General features: G+C 41.0%; 1 protein-coding gene across 7 annotated transcripts; it reads right to left on the bottom strand.

The window, feature by feature from the left end:
- Nucleotides 1-126: 126 nt before the first annotated feature.
- LOC137951349 (uncharacterized) lies at nt 127-24027 on the bottom strand. 7 transcript variants are annotated; one of them, XM_068797945.1, is made up of 11 exons: nt 23957-24027; nt 21887-23405; nt 9763-9903; nt 8040-8700; nt 5334-7941; nt 3816-3880; nt 3393-3440; nt 2145-2446; nt 1464-1736; nt 1155-1266; nt 127-897 (listed from the first exon to the last, which is right to left on the bottom strand). In XM_068797945.1, exons 2-6 carry the CDS (start codon nt 23142-23144, stop codon nt 3851-3853), a joined length of 4698 nt encoding a protein of 1565 aa, XP_068654046.1. In that variant the 5' UTR covers nt 23145-23405; nt 23957-24027; the 3' UTR covers nt 127-897; nt 1155-1266; nt 1464-1736; nt 2145-2446; nt 3393-3440; nt 3816-3850. The 7 variants fall into 7 exon arrangements, with proteins under 7 accessions (XP_068654046.1, XP_068654049.1, XP_068654045.1 ...); XM_068797948.1 differs by lacking the exon at nt 127-897 and having other exon boundaries at nt 1058-1266; nt 1464-1581; nt 1654-1736; XM_068797944.1 differs by lacking the exon at nt 127-897 and having other exon boundaries at nt 1058-1266.
- Nucleotides 24028-25009: the final 982 nt, after the last annotated feature.

Below are 25009 nucleotides of genomic sequence, written 5' to 3'. Positions count from 1 at the left end.
CACGACGGCCAGCGGCGCCGGAGACGTGACAGGTTTATGTCCCGATAGATTAGGCGGCTGAAACGTGGCGGCGGACCGCCGCGGCGTGGGTTTGGAACGCATGGCCCCGTTTACAGAGAGAGAGACGGAAACCTCGAGGGATGCAATCGTAACTGTCCAAGAAACGTTCCCCTCCCGTCGGAACCAAGGACTGAATCTTGATCAGAGGGGAAGATTGAATTTCGAATTGATCGGTGGGGTTTGGGGTTTAGGGCATGGAACCCAGATTCATCCGCAATCGCACCTTGATCAGAACCAGACAGACAGATTGGGTTGTGCACCTTTAGATGATCACAAGAGAAAATGATTAAAAAAACAGACAAATCATAAAAGATGAAAGGAAGAGGATGTGGACGGGGCCGACTCCGCGATGAAGAATGATCGGGGAGGTGAAGATAATCAAAGATGGGCAGAGAACACGGAGATCTGATGGGGCTCTGATAATCGCGGGTGGGGTGGGGTGGGGGTGGGGGTGGGGGTGGGAAAGCTTGAAGAGGCTTAGGTGCCCTAGATCCAAGATCGGTGAGGATGGGGAATGGAGGGGAGGGATTCCGCCCCGATAAGGCGATTCTTGCTTTTTATTTTCTCCCAGGCGTCCATGCCACAGTGGTTGAATCGTATCTGATCTCAAGCGTCCGTGGCCGAGGTCCAAGATTCCCACGGGTGTAGCTGGACTTTGATGCGCCCATGAGTTACTTTTCTTCCCCTCACCGCCGTTCTTTGTGAGCCTCTGGCGTCCACCCGAGTAGCGTGATCCTGCAGATCTCAGTCTTCCAAATTCCCTCCACCTGCCCTCACTCTTTTTCCATGTGGGACCCATTGCCCCATCCGTACGGGCCAGAAAACCAAATGTATCGCCTGCCATTAAGAGAATTTGATAATTAGTATTCCAAAAAATAATTAGTAAAAAAGAGAATTTGATAATTATTTTATTTTAACTAAATTAATTTTTGAAAAAATAATGGTCAAATTCTTTCGGTTTTTTTTTTCTTTTCTTTTTCTTAGGGTTCCAAACATCTCCCTTGTTCACTTTTTTTTTTTTTTCTCTCCAATAGATGCCAATCAGTAGAAACCTGCCTTAGCTCTTCTTATCTTTCTCTGTTGTATTCACTTACTTGGAACTCTTTTCCGTCGACAGCCTCATGTGTAACAAGTCCTTCCTCAATCTCTCTCCAATTTTGCAACAGATAATCTAGCTCATGCACTGCTCCAAACAGATGAGGTCCGCTGTCAGTATCAAGGACCATGAATCACTTACATTTATCAATATTCAACAACACATGTTTATAGTAAATTTTTAATACAAAATTCATCACTATAATTCAACTGCGAGAGTCATAATAATGAAAAAGTAAAGACTGCATCAATGTTTAGTTCAAATAGTTCTTACCAAAGAACAAAAACTCTTTTAATCTCCCACTTACATGCTTGTGAAAATGAGCTGTCATAACCATATCAGAAAGATAAAAGACTTTATTTGACTCTCCTACATTCTGTTAAGATTTTCACTGCGTTGTTCTTATTTTGCAAACAAATGAGCTTCTGCAAATAAACAGAATTGGATCAGTTGGATACAAACAGACCAGACCATATTTGGGGCGAGCGAAAAACCACCGTCTGGCTTGTTCCCAGTTGAGAACAGTCTCTTCTTTAAACTATCACAGTACTCCTTCACGAGGCATTGTATCAGTGCAGATCTGCAAACATATTTTGCAATATTTGGATCAGACACTTGTTAAAGAAAAAAACAATGGAACTACAATAGCACTCAATTTCATAGAATCAAACTTAACGTTTTTTCTCTGTTCTCATCAAAATTTAGTAATCGCTGTTAAAAAGCATAAAACTCATTTCTGCATTTTATTAGATTTCCTTAGAAACCATACATGTGAAGCCTTCAGGGTCTATTTTACTAAACAAACCATCCCACCACCTGACCTCATTAATGCCACTGCAGCCAATTTCAAGTGATCAGGTGCTTGTAAATCAGGAAAAAAAGAAAACTTGAACTTTTGTCCCAGTTGAGATAATAAATGGTTACGAGCTGAGGTTTTGCTTTATCAAGGAGAAGACAGAACACGTGAGATCAAGGTCAGAGTATTGACCTCCACATTTATTTCATAGAGCAGAAAGAAGATTCTGCGGTAATGGCCTCTCTGAATGTCCACTGATACATGCAGCATACATCAACCTGTTCCATTCATTCACATATATTTGGTCTGTACAGTGAGCACTTTGTTCTGAATCCATCATGCAATTTGATAGTCTCCAGGAAAATCTACTCCAGTTAGAAGTATGAACGGCAGCAATCAGTTGCAATACTGGTAAGTAGGTAAAACAAGAGCTTCACCTAGGCAATATACCATAAGCCTATGCACTCGTCAATCACTTTACTTTCTTTGAAAACCTGAAACAGTTAAATGGCATTGAATTACATAAATAATGCCCGAAACAAAATATTCAAAAATGAACATTGAACAGTGCCTCAAGCAGAACAGCAACAAGTCATTATTTAAAAAAAAAAAAAAAAAAAAAAAACAGAAAATGGTGGAGCTATTTGTAGACTGACAACAATGTTAGTGTAACCTAGAAAAAAACAGTAAGATAGCCAGTAAATTTGGCGAGGTCTGATAAGCTTCCACCCAAACGCCTGTACCACTCTCCACATATTTTTACAGCCAAAAGAGAAACAGCTGGAAAGGTTGCCACACTCTAAATCAGAGTGAATGACTCAAATATATAAACACTTCTTATTTGCTGCAATGGTTAACGTGAATTCACTGCAAGGAATACTAAAAGCTTATTGTCCTAACTAGAGTTAGAGACAGGAGTAGAAATGATTGAGAAAGTATATGAGACGTCCACTCAACACTTCAGAAACTATGCTGTCATCTAATATGCCCAGAGCTGCGTGGAAGCGTCTTTTTTCTTTACACTTTAGCCAATTCTTGGAATAGTGATACAAGGAAATGACTGTGTATTGCCTAAGAATGAGAGTAGTATAGATTTAAAAGAATTATGTGAACTGCAATCTTCACCAGAAAAAAAAGAAAAGATTGCAGAATGATACCACATAAATAAAAAAACTAGAACAACTAGCATATATTTTTCTTATGAAATGATGATAACAGCGGAGGACTTCTGAATAGAATGATATACGTGCCAAAGATGACTCCATTTCAGCAAAGACGGTAATGAACCAACCAGAAGACCAAATTTTACAAATGAAACATTTCCCATTATGCAGAAGTAAAAGTGTGTATATGGTTACATATACATCATCAAGCTCTATAACATCAACAAGAACACATTGTCTATTAATCACCCAGAGAGCTCATCATCCAAGTCCTCACCTGCATAATCTTGTTTCTGGGGGTACATTCTCCCCCAACACACTCCCTCTGCAGACAAAAATAAGCGAGTGAAATTGGAGAAATAACATTAAGAATAAATAAAGAATAGGGAGCTTAGCCACTCAGCCACAATTTAGTCACTTAGTCATAGCATTTCAACTGAATGCAACTAACTATAAAAATGAAGCCAACCCATCCAAAAAAGCTCTGCACCTCCCTTGAATTAAGCAGAGAGAACACTGAGGACAAAATTATGTTTTATTGATAGGGGGAAGCTCCTGCTTCACTTGGATATTCTTCCCCCTTCCTAAAGTAGAATCAACTCTAGATACATAAACACCTGATATTGTACATACCAATAACTCTCTATGCAAATAAAGTAGAATCAACTCTAGATACATAAACACCTGATATTGTACATACCAATAACTCTCTATGCAAATGTGAAAATCAGTTGTCTAAACCTTGACATACTTGTCGACATAGCCCTGCAGATGGTAAATGCAACCAAATTCAAATTGAGGATTAGAAACAACAAGAAGACTAAAGAGTATAATCCAGCAAATAATTAGACACAAGCATCAAAGTGACCAACAATTTTTTCTCTCACATATATTATGGCAAACAAATAAGGTACTTTGTGTTCCTACTCTTATTGAAATTTCCTTATATAACAATGAATCCCAAGCACAAAAAATAAAAATAAAACACATTTCTAATAGAACAGCCAGTTTGTTTTTGTCTCAAACACCTTGGTCATACAAGCCCATGGGGAAAATAAAAATAAGGCAGAATGAAACCAGAAAGTCAAAAGAGACCTCATAATTGCTAATCAGGCAGTCTGAGGGGAAGTGTCAGTATATTGGGAATAAGCTATCCATATACCTGATTGCACGAATATGGATGTCAAGAATTTTAAATACTTGTTTGAACTTTAATAATCCATCAGTTTTAAAGTGAAGACAACATAGAGATCAAAGTCACAACATATGAACAGTACAGAAAAACACAAGGTGATAAAGATTCCAAAATAATCAAGGAAATATAAAGTCAAAATAACTATATAATCAACATTGTTCTATTTATGGAGCTCAGGTGAGAAATTATCGAATTACCAGCTTTTCTTCACAAAGTTTACATCTTTCCCTTGCTTAAAATGAAACGGTGAAGTACAACTTCAGAAAAAACCAAAGTACTAACATTGTCTTACATATAATAATTGATGTTACAAGGTGGGACCCACCATGATCACGTGAGGTGGCATGATGAGTCATCACACGAACTGGCATCCTTATCACATGAGTTGGAAGATTTAGTAATCTTCCTTGATTGATATAATCGATTTATCTTCCCTTGATTTATGTAGATTTGGATAATCATGATTGATGTAATTAGGGATATTAGAGATCCTATCTTATCTCTAAATATGTAATGAAAATAGTATAAATAGAGGTCTTGGTTGAAGGGTTCAATCATGCTCTCCACTTCTCAAACTTATGATAAATCTCTCTCTAGCCTAAACCTTTTTTCCCTCTTTTCTCTTCTCTCCTCTCTACCCAAGCTCTCTCTCTCTCTCTTTGCTCTTTTTCTTCTCCCTCTCTCATCTTGCTCAAGATTTCAACCATGGGGTCCTAAATTGAACAATTGAAAAGCAGTTTATTCTTCCATAACCTGTCAGTCATTGGTAAAACATTGTGAGTTCCCATATTACAAAGAGAAAGATATTTTACTAAAAAGGCAACTGATACAGAGTAATGATACAGCCAACGCAAAAGAACTAAAGGCAAAGGATAATGAAATAGGAAAAACCAGTTGACAAAATATCCAAAAATTGACATAAGTTGCATGTTTTAATTTAATTATGGGAACATGTCAGTGAGAATACACAAAAAGCATACAATTGCATGTAGTTATACACATAAACAAAGTGATAGCTCGTACCATAATTAACTTGGTGAGCTTCCGTTGTGAAGATTCTACATACTGATCAATCTTTGCCTGCGTTTTTGGTATACGGTGACCTTGCATTGCTCCAGATACCTTATCTACAGTTTTCTTAGCAATCGTCTTGAAAGCCTCCTTACTCATGTTCCCCTGCCGCCATGATGGTTTAAGAACCTCCTTCACAAAATTTGCAAGCGCTACCTTGAAGAGCTTCATTGACCTTGAGTCTTTGCTTTTCTTTTTATTCTTCTCAAGGGGAAACTGAACCTGATCGATCTCAATCTCACCACCATTATCAACAGGATTGCCAGTGCTCATATTGTCCAGATCACCTACCTCTTCAGTATCTGTCTCATCAAAAGCTTCCTTTTCTGAAGGATTAATTATAGCTGGGCCATCATCTTTCTGCTTGTTTGTTTCCTCCACATCAGGAGGTCTATGCCTAGCACTCAGTCTCCTTCTGGGTTTTGGGTTATCATGAACAGAGGTAGAAACCAATTTCTTCATTGAGTTTGAAGATGGCTCAATACTGTCAAATATTGGGTCATACTGGTCTCCAGTTTCCAAACCCCTTCTTGACTGTTTTTTGGAAGAAGACTCCTGCACATAGACATGATCTTCTAAGTCTCTCAAAGCTCCCACAGGAAATGACTCGCCAGATTTTGACAACAATTTTTCCACCAGCATGCTGGAATCTGATATTGCAGTTGTGGATCTCAATACTAGCCCAACAGTCTTTTCCTGTTCAGTCACTGAGACATGGCTCAGATTGAAAGGAGCCTCATACTTGCCACCGAAGTTTAAATCAGTTTCCTGCTGGAAAATACTAGAACTGAACTTTGAGCTTGTAGGAGTTTGCTCAAAAGTGGATGCAAATGGATTGTAGTGCACTGAAGCAGAACGTTTTGGACCCAAATTCTCGAGTAAACTGGAAGAGAACCTAAAAAGAGATGATTCAGAAATGCCAGGATCTCCTATACCTGAAGAATATGTGACACCCCTGGAAGGAATACTAAAGTCTTCCCTTGAAAAAGACCTGTGAGATAGGTTGTCACCTGAAAAAGAGTGCAACTGAGGAGCTTCTCTGGAAAATGGGGGAATCGAAGAATTGGAAGGAGTAACTTGTGATTCTGAAAGTTGTGGATGGAATGAATGAAATTCTTGAGCTTCAAATGAATGTGTGAGTTGCTCCCCCTTTTCAAAACTCTGGAACCCATATGGTGGCCCCTGGAGGTTATCAAAAGGTGCAGTTTTAGGCCTGAGAACTTCCACATGAACAGGATGAAGTTCACTTGTTCGAGAATGCATAAACTCCTCAGGTGGGTGTGCCCTGATGAGAAGCTGATTGAAAGTGTCACCTCTTGGTGGTAGAGGCGGTGGTGGGGGTAGATTGGTCCACATTGGCTTAGGCGGAACATGAGGATAATGATAGTCAGGAAGCTGAGGTGAATAAGAAAGAACTCTCCCAGGAAGGAAAGTTTGGGGCTGAGAATGTTTAGCTGATGACTGCAAGTGGAGTTCTCTTGGAGGAGACTGAGATTGAAATTCTCCTGGAGGCCAAGAGGGCAGCTGAGAAGGCTGAAAAAGAGGTGGTGCAGCAGAAAAATTGGATGTCTGGAACTCTGTAGGCAGCAAAGGTTGAGTTCTGAGACTCTCCGAATGATACACAGAGCTAAAAGGTAACTGATTTGAGAAGGGTAATAGTGTAGATGCCGGGATTGGATTTGACAGGGGCGAAAATGTCTGAGCAGGCAATGGATGAGATACTGACGAGCTAACAGGTAACAGCTGAGATGCTGATGGCCTAACAGGCAATGGGTGAGATGCTGACAAACTAACAGGCAATGGGTGAGACACTGGCGAGCTAACAGGCAATGGGTGAGACACTGGCGAGCCCACAGGCAAAGGATGAGACACTGACAAGCTAGATGGCAATGGAGGAGACACTGACAAGCTTTCCACAGGGAAAGCATTGGGTCTTTGGGGACAGAGAGCATCTGAAATTTCTTGAGTACATAGAGCAGTCTCAGTGTGCAGCATTTGAGGTGCACAAACAGGTATAGCTGTGGATGAAATCATCACTGGTGCAAGAGGACCCTCCAATTGCTCATTTTCCTCGACTTCTTGCAGCTGATCAGCTGCCACCTGAGAAGGGACAAATTCATCACTCTTAGTAGTTGGTTTCAAGTCCTCTCTTGTGAGTGTTACTTCTATTTTCTCATCCATATCTTTGACTGAAAAGTCATTGCCAGTCCATATTGATGAGCCTTTTTCCCCATCTTCTGAAATATAATGCTCCTCAGTAACCATTTTTTCTGATATTTTCTTAGACTTATTACATGCACCCACAGTGTCTTGACTAGCAGAATTCCCATAGTCTTGTTGCGTCCTCTGAAACTGTGTTTCCCTGCTGCAGTATTGCCTTGTGGCATCTTCCATGGAGTGGACAGAGTGCAAAAACCGGCAGGAGGACCCACGATAGCACCTCCCCTTGAGGAAGTTAAAACACTCCCGACTCTGACCCCTAGTATCTCGCCTTACTTTCTTGCCACCAAACTCGACCACAGACCTCAAGTCTGGAGATTTGCTTCTTCTTGGGGACCAGCTGAAATGTAAAAAAGAGGCAAACTTTTAGAACTTCCAAAACTTGCACACATTCTTGATAAAGAAATGGACCCCAGAACGAAAATACAGGAGACATACCTGCGAGATTGACTCCTTCTGTCCCTTCTCCTCCATGGGCTGCGGCTTCGCCTCCTTGGGCTGCGACTTCTCCTCCTCCACCTACTTCTTTTGGGTGATCGGCTTCGGGTTCCCTTCCTGCCTCCTTTCCTATGCCTTTCTCGACTGTGATACGAAATAACATCAGGGTCACTATCAGTTGCATCTTCTCTTAATAATCTCCCAAATTCATCCACTTTCAGCTCCACAGATGCACGATTTCCATCCTCTTCCTGCTTGAACTGCCCAAACTCACTACGGACTTCATCTTCAATGGTACTATAAAGATCACCACTTCCAGTAATTGCCTCCGATGGGCAAGATTTTGGCATATCTGAACATTGAACCGGATCTCCAATCTCAGCAGCCAACATTAAGGATCCTTTTTTATCAACTTGGACATTAACAGCATCTGAATTTGAATTTGAGATGCTTGTATCTTCATTCGGGCAAGATGAGGGAGAAATCCGTGCAGGGGACTCATCATTAGATGCCTTCCGTTCATCCTCTATACTGTCATCAGAAGCATAACCTTGAATATGTCTTAAAGAACTTCCAACTTGTATGCTGGGCCCCACATCTTCTGGAGAACTTCTGGAAGGACTCTGACCATCAGCATTTGGCCATGTATTGTCATTGTCTTCTGAAAAGTGCTATATAGAGTTAGAAACTTACAATTTAGAATAAGTTGTCAAAGGTGCTTCAACCAGGGAATAAAAATTCATTAAAAAATGTGAAAGAACAAAAGTAGAATTCCCATAAAAAGAAATGTGCATCATTAGTAAAATAACAAGAAGAAAGTAATAACAACCAAATCAGGGAGGATAAGGAATAAAGAATGGTTGAGACAGCACCGACAAGACAAAGACTCAAGATCCAAGCCCCAGGATAATGAGAACTGCAGCAAAGAGACTTAATAGGTACTCCATACAAACATACTCACATGATAAGAAAATAAAGATGTTATAGTACATAGTCTTTGAGAAAAAATGCGACTCCAATCCCAGTTTTAATTAGTCATTTATTTCCTATCAGTAGATTGAGCCTTTTGACTCAAAGTCCACATGGGGGTTTTTTAAGTAAGACTTTGGGTTCAAATCTCACAAGAGATTCATTTTTCTTTTTCTTTCTCTTTTCCTTTTTGTTGGTGAGAGAGGGGAGACTAGTCTGCATTTTGAATGTACTGAAAATCTTGCAAAGTATAAAGAAAACTAAAATAATTTTGTGAATAAGAGGATTGCATGGAGAAAGCATTTCAACAATGTATTGATGAACCATTTAATGCTACATTTCTAAAGTAAAACAAGGAGTCGGAAATGAGCCTTTTGGTATCAGAGTTGAATCAGGAACAACAAAAACAGATCCAGAAGTCAGATCACAACTTTGGCAATGTTTCTCTCTGGCAAAAATATGCCCCAAAGCTGGATACTTCACAACTTTGCAAAACAGGAAATCATACTTAGAAAACATTGCTAATACTCTCAGAGTAGATTCAAACACAAATTTAATGGCTTTATCATGATACTGACCAACGAATATAATAGAAGGATTTCAGGAATAAATTCATCAAAAAGATAGATAAACTAAATCATAATGATGGTCACTTTTCCAGAGTTGAGAGCAAAAGAATTTCAAGCAAACCAATGTAACACCAATACATCGCCAAGACAACTGGAAACAATAACATAAAAAAGTAATCTGAAACCTTCTCTTGGATCAGGAAGTATAGTTGTATGTGATTGCATATTCAATCTGAGACCGTTATCGAATGAGGAAGGTGACACCCTATTTAAATTTTCATTTGAAGGAGCAGTAGCCTCGTCTTGTTCGGCCTCGTTGAAATCATCTAAATAAACGAAAAAACATCAATACACATTATATGGAACACACGCAACACAGCAAATTTCAAATGTTCAGATTACTAATTGTAAATTTGGATTAAGAAAAAAAGGTCCTATGTGGACATATTTATCCTCACTTAACCAGTACATAAAATATGTACAAGCACAAACCATTTTAAGAGACTGAGTGCTAAAAATGACAGTAACCAAACCAAAATGTTCATAGCTAATCCAACATTATTAATGTCTGAACATGATTTCCTGTTTTTAGAAGCTGGGATGACATATTATCTGTCTGTAACACAATTAAAAACAGTCCGCTCAGTTTTCCACTCTAAAAAAATATAGAGAGATTCACACGTTAAGAAGCCTGGAAGTAGAGAATTTTTTTAAAGAAGAGCATAATCATCATAAAACCAATATGTTTAAAGCTAAGATCAAAACTTTAGGTAGAAACTAGAAGCTTTAGGAAGCATTTTGGATGAGATGAACCAATTCAAACATGTCTAGCAGCTCATCAGTGCAATCTTTTCATTGTTGCAAAAGCAGTTGCCTCAAGCTTTTCATATACTCACCCACACACACAAAACGTATTTACTGCAATAGGCTTGTTGATGTGCATCTAGATATTAGCCACTCCAACCCTCTATAAACACCTGTTGTTCATGTTTTCTTCAACAAAAGGTCCACCAACTTTTGACTATTTCTTCAGCTAAAACTAACATGCAAAGCTTTCAGTAATGTGTTGCATGAAAAAAAAAATTGTGAAACTGATCAGGCCATTAAGGGGGTATTGATGAAACAAAGTGTGCCATCCTAGATCTTTTTGTTAAGAATGATATAGTATAAGCTGTCATGTGGAAAAAAATAATAAAAGGAGAAAAATGAAGTAGCTAATGTACAAATGCAGAGTAGTGCTCCTAAGACTTTTATATAGAAATAGATAAATATGAACACAAATTTACATATTTATTTTTTTGAATAACAAGAAAATTTATTAGACGAGTAAAAGTATACAAAGAGAGAAGATGAGGTCAAGCCTCAAGCCTCACGTTAAGGGGGTATTGAACATGAAACAAATGGGGCATCGTAGATCTTTTGGTTAATAATGGTATAGTATAAGCGGTCATGCGAAAAAATAATTGAAGCAGAGAGATGAAGTAGCTAATGAATACATGCAGAGTAATGCTCATCAGATATGGACATATATATATATATATATAGATAGATAGATAGATAAATAGATAGATATAGAAATTGATATAGAAGTAGAGATAGATAAACGTACACAAAAATTTATATTTTTTGAATAATGAGAAATTTTATTAGAGAGGTAAAAGAATACAAAGAGAGAGGATGAGGTCAAGACTCAAGCCTCAAGTATCAAGAGGGAAGAGTGGGTCATGGCCAAACTCTGCTGGAAGAGTCCCATCTCCCACCAAAATATCAGCAATAAAATTGGCACTTCACCCTACCAAAAGATGGAAAGAGAGCTAAAAAGTCAAGAATCTCTTTGTATACATGCTCCAGTCTCCATGGGGAGTGGTACCCATTCATCAAACGGATTGACAATGGAGAAGTTGCTTCAATGCATAACAACAAAAAGAAATGCAGCAAGTAAGCCTTCGGTCATTGAATACAAAACATAGTTAATTTGTAAGAAAAATGACAGAGCGCTCTGCGCACGCGCGGGGCACCGCGTTACTCCCCTCCACCAACCACCCTTTCTGGCCCACCTCTTCAAGTGGGACACCGTTCAGAATGGGGCGATGACCGATCACATCCAGAGTAGCAGCAGCAGCACCAGCGTCAAAGGATTGAAGCGGAAGGAGAAGAAGATCAAGCTCAAAGAGAAGAAAGTGATTCGGGTTGGCAAACCATCATCACCCGAACCTCGTGTTGAAGGATAAGGTTGGAAGAATCGTCCGGTTTCGACTTCCGAAATGGAAAGGCACCGTCTCATTCTGGCGAACGAGAGAGAAGAATGGGGATGCCATCCGCATCCTCTCACGATCGAAAGCAAAGAAATCTTACATCTCTCTCCTGATCAGAGCCATGGAAGCTTTCTTGGCCTTTTTCGATAAGATCCAGACAGGCAAGACAGGAAGAAGCTTCGGAAGATCCCTTTTCACAGGCGATCTGGAATTCCAGCTTCATACCCAGTATCATGGTGGCCTTCTCGAATGCGCCATCACTAAGTGTCGCAATTCGTTGATAATGGGTATGATCTTCTTACCTCAAAGCCCTAACTCCGGTCTTGGCTGGAAAATTTTCCGCCTAACCATGTTTAGAATCCTCAAAAACCAACCCCACCCCCCCCCCCCCCTCCTGATACCCCATTCCAGAAAACTAATAATCCTACACAAACGGTCACACCTTCACCCCCCTCAACCAAACTTCAGTAGAAGACCGACAAAAATTGCATAAACTGAAGAACAAAGTGGGATCCCCAATCCTGAGCATGGACGACTGGAGCCCCAATCTCACAACTCCCCTCTCAGGACACTGGGTGGCTGTTCGGGGCATTCCCATGGAGATTCGATGCAGACATACCCTGGAATGCCTTGCGAGCATCTTCGTCGAGCTCATCTGGGCAGAGGATCAACCGGCGCCATTGGGAGAATCTCTTCCTCTGGCCAAAATATCCGGTAAGTGGAACTCACTTTATCAATCTTATTTCCGGCGAAACCAACGCATGGGTCATCATGGAGTTCGAAAACCTGGAAATCCTTCCTGCCATGGTTTTCAACTCGAAAGGTTTTCCGCCGAGTCAAACTCAGTTTGAGTTGACACAGAAATGTTCCGAGTCAACCCTGAACCTGGCTGGCTTTGAGTCAGGCCGGAACTGGGCAACCATGGATCCACCAATGGACCCTATAGGGACAACTATCTCGACCCCAAATTTAAAATTCAAAAAAAAACTCGGAATCCCCCCATGTATTGACGCCTAAACCAATTCAGCCACCTACCAAATCATCCGTCCCCTCGCCGCCCTCGACCATGCCGCTTTCCCCCACACCTCCATCTGTCAGCCAGGTTGACAAAGCCCAAAACCCGAGAAAACCCCCCTGCCTTTTCCCTGAACATCAGCCCCTCCACTTCCCGAGACCTTTAAACCTCGAAATCTCCACCTGATCCAACTCGGACTCAAGTCATCCCCAACACGTCACGAAACAAATCTACTCCTTCTGCCAAATCTCCGTACCTCACCCCGCCACCTGCCACCAGGGCAAATATCGCCCAACTCCCCAAAAATATCCTTCCTACGCCGCCCTTGAACCCCTTCCTGAAATCCTCCTACCCCTACCCCTACCCCCCGGAAACTTGTCAGACATCAACCCCGCCCCTAACTCCTTCCCCGTCGATAACCTTTCAGCTCCCTCTGACAGTATCAAATGCCGCCATCCCCGCCTCGCCAAATCACCTGCCTCATGCACTGATTCCAAAAAAGATTTCCCTCATGTTCATTAATCCTCCCCTGAGCTCAAAAAAAAAACCCTACTCCACTTCCCAATGATACTTCGAAATATCCCCCCATTTATCCACCTAAGCCAACAGTCTCTTGTCCCATTGATGGATGGGAGATCTGTCATCTCACCCGAAACTTCTCTGCCACCTCGAGCCTTCAAACCCCGACTCCCCAAAGAGTCCTCTTAGTACTACCACCTGGAGATCCCCCATCCGTCGTCCAGCGAATTAATTCCCCCGCTGACAACAGATCAGACTTGTGATCTTTCTGTGATGCAGAAGATCAATGGGACTCAAATCCCAAGGACCCTCCAAATCTCATAGAATGGAAAAAACAGTTGCCAATGTATTTAAATACCCACCCCCCACCCCCACATTCTTTGCCCAATCCCTCTGAAGACCTTTAAGCCAAACTGTACAATGGAGGCCTCAAGCTCAGCCACCAAATCTCCCAGCACCCCTCCTCTTCCCACTCACTCCAAAGACACTCGGGAAAAAAAGCTTCCCGTCTCCCCTTTCGCTTTCACCTTCTCCAAAAGAAAGAAGAAGGCAAAACCAAAGTAAACAGTCCCCCCCAAAACCAAGCACTCCCAAAAGCCCCCCACCAAGACATGTTTATCTGGCAAACTTCGCTCAAATAAATCAGACTAAGGCTTAAGCCGACTTCATCCAATTCCTCAAAGACCAAGACCAAGATTACCCTCCCAAGGAATTCAAGGAAATGACACACCTAGAGTGGATATTCTGCAAATATTACCACGAATCTTATCTCTGCCCAGAGAAGGATATCACCCCACCCCCTCCTAAATGATAATCCTTTCATGGAACGTCAGAGGAATCGACTCGCGGTCCAAGCGCGCAATCATCAAAGCAGCCCTTTTTGAATGTAAGCCCAATATTGTAATATTAGTAGAAACTAAGCTACAATCTTCTGATAATTGTATTGCTCGTGATCTTTGGTAATGATTTGGACCCTGAATGGGCAAAGGTTGACAAGATTGGGAACTCTTGTGGCATCCTTGTCATCTGGACCCCGAACTCAGTAGATGCCACTCTCTCTCAGCCGGGCCAATTCTCCATTAGCATCCATTTTCATGACCGTTCCTTGGGCACATCCTGGGCCTTAGCTGGGGTCTATGGCCCAACTCGTCAAAATGACCGAGCCTCCTTTTAGGAAGAAATCTTCCTCCTTATCCAACTTTGGGATCTGCCCTGGCTCCTCGTCGGGGATTTCAATGCCATCCTTCTTTGCTCAGAAAAAAACCCTCCCGCCATCAGAACCACTTCCTCAATGAGAGTTTTCTCTGATCTCATTGGAAGCCTAGAACTCTCAGAAATTCCTCTCTAGAAAAAAAATTCACCTGGTCAAATGGCCAAACCTCCCCTGTTCTTTCCAAGCTTGATAGATTCTTCGCTAATAATGAGTGGCTCCATCTTTTCCCCAACACATCAGGCCAAGTCCTAAACAAAATTGGTTCCGATCACTGGCCTATTCAACTCAATACTCACCCCCCTGCTTGGGGGCATTCTCCGTTTCGATTTGAAAATTCTTGGACCCTTAATGAGTCCAACTCTGATCTTGCTGTCTAGCAAGAACTTGTGCATCACCCTAATCCAGGTTGGGCGCTCCCTCTCAAAATCAAAGCTCTGAAGGAGAAGATCCGCACTTGGTCTCTAAATCATCAAGTTGTTGCTGCTTCCCAGAAAGATACGGTACGTCGCCGCATTTCTGAGCTGGATCTACTCGAAGAACAAAGGTCCCTTTCTTCTCCTGATTTACTTCTTAGAAATCATCTAAATCTTGAATATTCAAATTTTCTTTGAAATGATACTATTCATTGGAAACAGCTTGCAAGATTCCGTTGGTTGGCCGAGGGGGATGGAAATACAAAAAATTTCCATGCTATTGCCTCGGCCAAGAGGAGGACTAACCGTATCACTTCTCTCTACCAAGGAGATCAGGTGATCACAAGGAGATCAGGTGATCACAGATAGTCCCTCTATATCTAATCTTCTTGTCAAGTTCTTTTCAGATCTCTATTCAAAAGAGCATTTCAACCGCCCTACGCTATTCCAGCTCGACTATAAGTGTATTTCTCATTCTAATGCAGAAGAAATAGAACGGCCCTTCAGCCCTGAAGAAATTGACTTTGCCTCCCTTGGCCTTCCAAAGGACAGCTCCTGGCCCTGATGGTTTCAACGGTGAGTTTTACCACAAATTATGGGGCATAATAAAAAATGGATGTACAAGCTTTTGTCCAAAATTTCCACCAAGTCAGCATCACTCACAAAGTTGTGGGTGCCTCTTTCATTGCCTCAATTCCAAAAAAAACAATTCAGTCATGCCTCAAAATTTTAGACCTATCAACCTCACCACCAGCTACTACAAAATCATTGGTCAAATTCTTGCAAACCGTCTCAGATCCCTCCTCAAAATCATTAACACTTGTCAAAGTGCTTTTATTCGTGGAAGAAATATTCTGGATTCCACAATGGCGGCCCATAAACTCCTTGACTCTTTCAAAAAATCCAAACTGCCCAGATTTGTCCTGAAACTTGACTTTGAAAAAGTCTTTTTGAAATTAATGGCATATTTACTGTATCATACTCTGTCCTTGTTAACGGAAAATTGTGTGGTTTTTTCAACGCAACCAGAGGCATAAGGCAAGGGGACCCTCTTTCTTCTTTCCTCTTTAATCTCATTGTTGAACACCTGGCATCGATGGTTCGTCTTGCAAAAAGTTATGGCTGGCTTAGCCCCATCTCAGATGATCCCAATCAAGATATTGCACTTCTACAGTATGCTGATGACACCATTCTCTTTGGCGAAGGTACAATGAACCAAGTCTCTCATATCAAAGCTCTACTCAACTTAAATATGAACTCTCTTCAAGGCAAAAGGTGAGCTGGACAAAATGGTTTCAATATTGATCCTTTTGTTCTAAGTTCTATGGGGTGTAAAATTGCATCTCCTCCTGTACTTATCTGGGACTCCCTCTATCATCTACTCTACCTTCCAAAAGTGTTTGGCACCCTGTCATTGAGCGACTGGAAGGCCATTCGGCTTGCTGGAGAGGAAGATTTTTGGCCAAAGCAGGTAAGTTTGTCCTTATCAAATCTTGCCTCCACAGTATTCCATCTTATTTCCTCTCCTTATACCGTTGTCCTGCCTCCATTCAGAAAAGAATTGAATTCCTAAAAAGGAGATTTTTGTGGGGTAGGCCAAACGGTGAAAGGAAGTATAGCCTCGTGAAATGAGTTGAGGTATATTAACCAAAAACCATGGGAGGCCTTGGGATCCGAGATACTGCTACAACTAATTCTGCCTTGTTACTTAAATGGATCTGGAAATTTAACTTGTATCCTGATTTGACCTGGCGGAATATAGTTGCTGCTAAAGCAAACAAATTTACTAGTTGGTGGACCGAAGGTGGAAGACATAATAAGCTATCCCCCGTGTGAAAAAAAATTGTAATATTGTTATCTGAATTCAAAAAAGCAATCAAATGCTATACTGGAACGGGTAATTTGACAAAATTTTAGTCAGATTGGTGGGTGGGGCCGAGCAACATCAATGCCGATCATAGTTTGATCTCATCCTTGGCTAGAAATAAGGATGCGACCATTTCAGACCAGAGGACCAATTCTAATGAATGGAACTTAAATCTCCGGAGAGCGCTTTTGGATGCTGAAACACTAGAAGCTTCCAACCTCATCACCTGTCTATCTTCAGTACGGCTCAGAAAAGTACCTGATACACTCATCTGGACTCCATGCAAACAAGGTACTTTTTCTACTGCCTCAGCTTATAACTTCTTGTTTTTCCCCTAACCCCCTCAAACCAATCATCCCGCAGCCATAGCATGGTCTTTACTTGCACCTCCCTGAGCAACGTTTTTTATCTGGAGAGCATGTCAAAACAAAATCCTTACATCCGATTCCTTAATTCATTGAGGAACCCCTGTCCAGGACCACTTGTGCCCCTTTTGTCAAACTTCTCCCGAAATAATCACCCACATCCTGTTACACTGCAATTTTGCTCGCACTGTCTAGACTGCCCTCCTCAACAAAATCGGTTTTCAGTATTGCCCTTCTCAAAATCTCTAATCCACAATCCTCACTGTTACTAGTGCTTACTTCCCAAAGCTCTAAAAATTGTTAATCTCATGTTGTGTTGGTCATATCATTTGGGCCTTATGGAAGGAAAGAAATAACCAAAAATTCAATCTAAAATCTTCTCCTAGTAACATTCTGATTGAAAATATTGTGGGTCAAGTTTCCACGTGGATCCTCATGCGTAACGAATTTCGAAATATAAATGGCTCCAACCTACGAGAAAACTGGCAGCTGATAGCTGGCATGTCATATCCTTCCCACCCCCCAGCTATGGAAACTTGGTCTCCTCCTCCGATGGGACACTTCAAATTAAATTTTGACGGAAGCGCATTTGGCTGTCCAGGCCATGCTGGGTATGGGGGAGTTATCCATATTGACAATGGAAATCTTCTTTTCACTTTCGTTGGCCCAATTGGACTCTCTGACTCAACCACGGCTGAACTCTCTGGACTGTTTAATGGACTGAAACTATTCAAGCAACGTCTGGTGGGCCCTCTCTGCATAGAAGGTGACTCGAAAATTGTTATCAACTGGTATGCAAAGTCCGTTAATCCTCCTTGGCGGCACTAGGATCTGTTTTTTTATATTTGTACTTTAATATCTCAATTAAACTGTAACTGAAAATACATTCTTAGATCAGCTAATCATTTAGCGGACACTCAGGCTAAATTAGGTGTTTCACTCCAACACCTTGTTGTGGAGAAAGACCCTTTTTAGCCAGGTATTGTACTCTTCACTCTTTTTAATAGCATTTACACCTTTTACACAAAAAAATAAAAAGTAAGCCTTCAGTCCACTGAGAAGGCCCAGGGTCTCCATTTCAGCAGAAATACACCAACCAGCAATACCCGTAAATAGCGCAACACTTCTCCATTAATGGCCATAGTAACACTCCCCTATTCCAACAAGCCCAAGATTCCCCATAGAACAACAGTAAAAATTTAACATCAGCCAACAATTAGACAAAGTCCAAAGGACCAGATCTCGTCCTTGGAAATGAATGGTTAATGTTCCACGCCCCTGTAGAACAAACCCCAGCCTACTACAAACTTCGTTGTCGTACCAGACGAGAGATAAATAACTCTACCGTATACGTATACGTAGTAAAACCCACTGAAGCCTTTGTCATTTCTGGCAATGGAGATGTCCTCCACCCAAGTCTTCAAAAAACGCAGCAAGCGTGATGATGAGGTTCCCTCTTGGAATCTCTCCTCCTCGCAGAATCCTGCGAATCAGAAGTTCAACAACTTCTGGATTCCACTTGTTCTGAGAAACCCTTGGAATGGTGGAATAAACAAAGACCATATGCCGACCTCGAACTTCTTGATCCTGAAAGAGAAATTCGAGAAAAACCTATGGTTTACACTCCCTCTGATGTTGAAGAATTTTCAACAAAGATCAATGACTTGCTAACCCAAGGATTAATCCGTGCAAGTTATTCTTCACATACATCTCCTACTTTCCTTGTTTGGAATCATGCAGAGATAAAACGTGGAAAAGCTAGAATGATCATTAACTATAAAAAGGTTAATGAAGCCACAAAAATGGATGGCCACCCAAGTGTTAATAGCCACAATAAGAGGAAAACAATGGTTTTCCAAGTTTGATTGCAAATCAGGGTTTTGGCAGATTCGTCTAACCGAAAGAGTTATTCCCTTACTGCATTCAGTTGTCCTTCTGGACATTATGAGTGGCTGGTTATGCCCTTCGGGTTAAAACAAGCACCCAATATATTTCAAAGAAGAATGGACGATATCCTCAAACCATTCTTTAAATTTTGCTTAGTTTATGTTGACGATATCCTAGTTTTCTCTGAAAACACAGAGCAATTATTCAAGGTATTAAATACCTTAAAAATGTTGGGATAGCACTCAGCAAAAAGAAATCAAAATTGTTTAAAACTAAGATAAATTTCTTAGAATAAACACCTCTAAAGGAGAAATCATTCTCCAAAATCATGTTCTGGAAAAACTAACAGCTTTTCCGAATGAAATAGAAGATATAAAACAACTTCAACGTTTTTTAGGATGTCTAACGTATGTTGAACAATTCATAAAGAATTTAGCAGAAATTAGAAAACTTTTTCAATAGAAGTTAAAGAAAGATGTCAAATGGGAATGGACTCCCACTGACAGGTCAGAAGTAATCAGGATCAAAGAAATGATGAAACACCTCCCGGCGTTAACTCTACCAGATCCAGATGCAAAACTAATTTTAGAAATTGACGCCTCAGATCTACTTGGGCAACAGTACTAAAATGTAAAACCAATAATTCTGAGAGAATATGTAAATATACCTCAGGAACATTTACATCTGAAGAAATAAACTATCATTCTTATGAAAAAGAAATTTTAGCAAAAAAAAATGGGATAAAGAAATTTTATATATATCTTGCCCCCAAAGAATTTCTAGTTAGAACTGACTATAAGAATTTTGTCAATTTTATGACAAGAAATCTAGAAGATTCACTTTGTCGTGGTAGATTACTCCACTGGAAGCAGTGGTTCTTTCAATTCTCTTTTACTGTTGAACACTTTAAAGGAGACAAAAATTATTCACCTGATACTCTTACTCGAGAATTTTTTTGTGTTACAGACAGGTAAACAAAAATGGATCCTCTCAGCATCACATTGACGGATCTGGCAGCAGCAATAGCCACTCTCACGGTATTGCTCTCAACATTACAGTCTCTTTTCGACAACCTCTTGGTTCTTTTTGAACGAGGAGAATTATCAAAGAATTGTGCCTGTTTTGGGCTAAGAAGAGAAAACTTACAACTCAAGGTTAAAGAATTAACCGAAGAGTTAAAAGAACTCACAAAAAGGCGTGATACGCCAAGCTCCTCCGGAACTTCTACCGGATCTCCATCGCGAGAAAAGGAAGTTATAACGTTAGCCAACAAGCAAACGGATGACTTTAGTGTTTTGATAAACACAGGTCGACCCGAGATTTCTACCGGTTATGCTAGACATGAAAAGGAAATCACAACCCAGTCTTCTATGAAGAAAGGGGAATCAGGGATTTCTACCTGCCAGTCTAGAACTGGAAAGGAAGCCTTAATGATTGTATCATATATGGAAACGGAATCAGGTAGGGGTGATCTCAAAAATTTGCAATTTGTATCCAATGAAGACAGAGCTGGCAAAAGGAGGAAGCCCTTTAAGCTAGCCCACTGAAGAGAGTGGAAAATGCTTTCAGTGAGACCCCTAAGAGAGCTGGTAGATCTGTTGAAGGTTTTTCTTTTTTCTTATTCGGTGTTCTTTCAAAAGCAACTATGTGACAGCTGTCATAACGACTCGCCAAAGAGTTCTTCATGATTTCGGGCAAGAATTACTCTGAATAACCAGGGGAATGAAGCTAGGAAGCAGAAATTTATCCAAAATGCTAAAATAAAACCCAAGAATAGAAGCTTAAGGTGCAGTGCAGGAAAATATGATTTGTACTCTCTCCGTCCAAACGTGTACAGGCGGTAATCCACTTGAAATCCTCTTTTACCAAGCAGTTCACAAGTGAGAAATTGTCCCTGCATACCCCCTAATTGAAGTGAAGAACCTTACAAGGTACAGGGAGTTGCCATGACAATGCAGCCAAGGTGCTATAATAGCAGTTGATATTTCCCATAGGAGAGAGCAAAAGAAGCAACAAAATACTGACCAGAGGATTTTATACTCCCCCAAACCTCTGATACAAAAAGGTTCAAGTGCCGTAAGCAGATAAGCAATCTCAGCCTCTTTGCTATCTGAGATGGCTGTTCTCAGATTGACATGAAAGGGCCAGCTAGTGCCACAAATCATAAGACATACAAATGAGGTGTATGTTAAAGTTGTTAGGATGCTTGTTCACTTATTTAATAATTGCCAGGATGCAGTTCTTGTAACTCATGGCACCAGAGCCCACTTGCCCAATCACCGTCGGCTGAAAATAGTAAAGTACGCCGAAAGAGGATTCATTTGGGTGGGTTGTAGCTAAGAATATCAATTGTCTCTTGAGATTGGTTACAAAGAGTCATAGTTTACCCACACACACGCAAGTTCAGTAACACACACAAAGACTTGGTTAGGTGATCAGTGCTCACTGAGTGGAACGAACTGCATCACAAAAAAAAAAAAAAAAAAACCTTTCCAGAGATGAATAGCCAATCACATATGCAGAACTTACACAATTAACGACAGGTGAAAGTTTGTAATGTTGAGTAACCCAAAACTGCCTATAGAATAAAACTCACAAATAGTGTGTATTTGAGGTGAAAAGTTTTGTTTTGAAAAACATTATGTAAGTATTTTTTTAATAGGTTAAATAAGAGTAAAAAATCCCAAATCTGCAACAAGAAAGAAAAGCCAGCAAATACATAAACATACAGATATGTCTAGAGAGCGAGAGAGTTACTCTGCTAATTGCACTAACCTTCCATATCCATGTCTGACAGCACTGCAGGTGACCTGGTTCCACCCTTATTCACTGAACAAATAGTGTGCACAGAAGATTTCAATACTGTTTGATCGCTTTTCCTTGAATTACTGAGAGACTTTAACTCTAAGTGACATTTTCTCTTCATCCACTGGAAATATTCATGTCCAATTGCAGCTGTACTCCCAGGATCACCACCAAACAAAAATGCAAACTTTGGATTCCCAGTTTCCCTGCTCCGAGCCAAGTCCTCAAAATCAGGCCCCACCTTAGAGATAAATTGGCACAAAACCTCAATATTCCGTACTACTTTCTCATCCACAGGTTTCATAGGTAATGGAGAAAGCCTCTTCAGATTCTCTACTTTTGATGAAACCCCATCTTCCTCAGTTATATCCAGATCACAGTCATGTGCACCATCTTTAGTAGACTGAGACAGGTTCAGCACCTTGTCAATGTTATCTGTATTTGTTTCTGCCAATTCAGAAGGTTTTCCAGAAGGACCCAATGCATCATCAAGGGAAGGAAGAGGTGGCACAGGAGATGAAGGAGGGGATGGTGGAAGGGGTGGAGGAGAAGATGGTGGAGGTGGAGGTGGTGGTGGTGGTGGAGCTGGTGGTGGGGGTGGTGCCAAAGGTGGATAAGCAATACCAACGGAAGCAGTTGCAAATGATGGGGAAGGGCTTGTTGCTGAAGGGTCAAAACCAACCCGAAGTGGTGGAGGCAACGTGTGGCAATGATCAATACTCCGCATACCATCAGACTGGGATGGCAGAGGTGCTCTGTACAGCATTTGTGATTGTGATAGTGGTGGTGGTGGTATGAGCCTTGGTGGAGGAGGCAAAGGACCCACCTGATTAAGGTTCTGAGTAGTTACAGGGAGAGAGTATGAGGGATTGTGTTGAATGGATGCATATGAAGGAATCTTTGGGACACTTCCAAGAGCAAGTGGAGAGGGGTGAGCTTGGCCTGTTCGGACTGCTCGAGGAGGCTGAACATAAACTGTCTGAGTTGGAACCGTGCAGACAGGCAGAGCTGAAGGTAACGAAGTGGGTTGGCCTTGTGGAAGCGTGGAAGCTTGAGCAGAAAGCCCTTGCTGGATAACAGGAGGAGGAATTGGACCTTGTTGGTGCATGTCTGGCGGGCCTAGCTGGTATTGCAGGGGAGGTGGGAAGTGACCTGTTGGGTAAAAAGGAGGTGGAGGGGCAGGAGAACCTTGACTGTAGTGAGGTGCAAGGTTCCCTTGATTATGCATTCTCTCAAATGCAACTTACAGAGTTCTACTTCCCAAAATTCACGATACAAGCTAGTAATACTTGCTTCAAGATCTCTCTTCTGACTACGCACTCTAAAAAATTAGATACCGGAAAGTCGCCTTCATACTTCAGATATTACAATGTCCGTACCTCAAGCTCTACAGACAGTATAAGATCAGACCACTCAACGTGTTAAATTTCATACTTTATCACTTGTATACTGAAGCTTTGAAGACAGAAATCAGATCCCCCATAATTTCCTGCAAGTCAAGTATTTTTTAGTTTGCGAAAAAAAATGCACAAATATGTTTACCAGTTTAACAAGATCTTGCCGTTTACAATTTCTAGTAATGGTAAAAGGTACTTGAGTAAGTTACAACCTTTCTGGCATTCAAATAATAAATAAAAAAACAACTTTTCTGAAACACGAATCAATAAACGTTCAAAATTATTCAAGCTCGAACATAATCATCAGAAAAATGGAATAAAATCGCTCTCTGCATGTAACTAGAGACATAGTAACCTCCAAGAGATTCCTTTACGTAGAAAAACTTAACAAATGGAGAAGACCTTACACAAGCCCTGCCGCAAAATCCAAACCAACATAAAATGAAAGTATATCATAAAAGCACGAGGTGCAACATAAAACGGCGAAAGAAAACACCGACTGTTCGGAACCGAAAAAAGAGACGATAACATAATTCAAAAATAACCACATTTCATGGAGGCCTATCGTAGAAATCCAGAAGCCTAGCTTGTCATTAACGTGTTTTGCTGATTGAATAAGGGAAGCAGTACGTGAAAAAATTACCAATTGTATTCCCTTTCTTCAGATAAACCCTAAGAGATCTTCTCGGAGCCGGAGATACTGACTGAGGTGATCTTAACGACTGTGAACGCAGACTCTGTTCCCTTTCTTCGTTTTGTTCCTGATACGAAAGTGGGAAAATCGGAAGCCGAAAAGTTCTCAAACAAGATCGGTGGTCCGTCGGACCACGAGTTTCTAACTCGGTTCATCAAGGGACTCGAGACCAAACTCAGATACATAAAATCTGAGTCGGATGGGGACATGCCAGTCCGGTGATCAGACTCGGGACAAATTGGAAGAGCTGAATCCATCCCATGGGTGAGACTCGACCCTTCTATTCCGAATGACTCCCTTGAACATGCCCTAGTCGGGGGGCCTAAATGAGCTCCTAGTGCATTGAATGGGTGTATTCCTTTTGTGCCTATATTGTCATATATGACCCTATTGAGAGGTTCTTATATTTGTTTTGAATTACAAGTAACCCTTATTAGTTTTGAATAAGGCAAGTCGGATGGGTGAGACTCGATCCCTTCTATTCTAAATGAGTCCCTTGAACATTACATAAACGGGGGGCCTAAATGAGTTGCTACTACGTGGAATGGGTATATTTCTCTGCGATTATATTGTTATATCGACCTTATTGAGAGGCTCTTATATTTGTTTTGAATTACGAGTAAGTAACCCTTGTTAGTTTTAGATAAAGCAAGTCGGATGGGTGAGACTCGACCCTTCTATTCCAAATGAGTCCCCTGAACATTACTTAATCGGGGGCCTAAATGAGTTGCTACTACGTCGAATGGTATATTCCTCGGTGCTTATATTGTCATATCAACCTTATCAAGAAGCTCTTATATTTGTTTTGAATTACCAGTAAAGTAACCTTGTTAGTTTTAGATAAAGCAAGTCGGAAGGGTGAGACTCGACCTTTCTATTCCAAATGAGTCCCCTTAACATTACCTAATTGGGGGCCTAAACGAGTTGCAACTACGTCGAATGGTATATTTCTCTGTGCTTATATTGTCATATCCACCTTATCGAGAGGCTCTTATATTTGTT

The sequence above is a fragment of the Aristolochia californica genome, unplaced genomic scaffold (assembly GCF_029961685.1).
Source record: "Aristolochia californica isolate CCGP_79_NKW_82.1479 unplaced genomic scaffold, dmAriCali1.0.hap1 SCAF_15, whole genome shotgun sequence".
Classification (NCBI taxonomy): Eukaryota; Viridiplantae; Streptophyta; class Magnoliopsida; order Piperales; family Aristolochiaceae; genus Aristolochia; species Aristolochia californica.
Note: the sequence above shows the minus strand (reverse complement) of the source record. Positions and strands in the feature narration are given on the sequence as shown.

Bases quoted from the DNA above. Each gene is read 5' to 3' on its own strand.
- LOC137951349 (XM_068797945.1), bottom strand. From the start codon at position 23,144: ATGCATAATCAAGGGAACCTTGCACCTCACTACAGTCAAGGTTCTCCT. The intron at 9,904-21,886 runs GTTAGTGCAATT...TCGTTTATTTAG, and splicing joins GTCAGACATGGATATGGAAG to ATGATTTCAACGAGGCCGAA. The intron at 8,701-9,762 runs GTTTCAGATTAC...AGCACTTTTCAG, and splicing joins ACTTCCTGATCCAAGAGAAG to AAGACAATGACAATACATGG.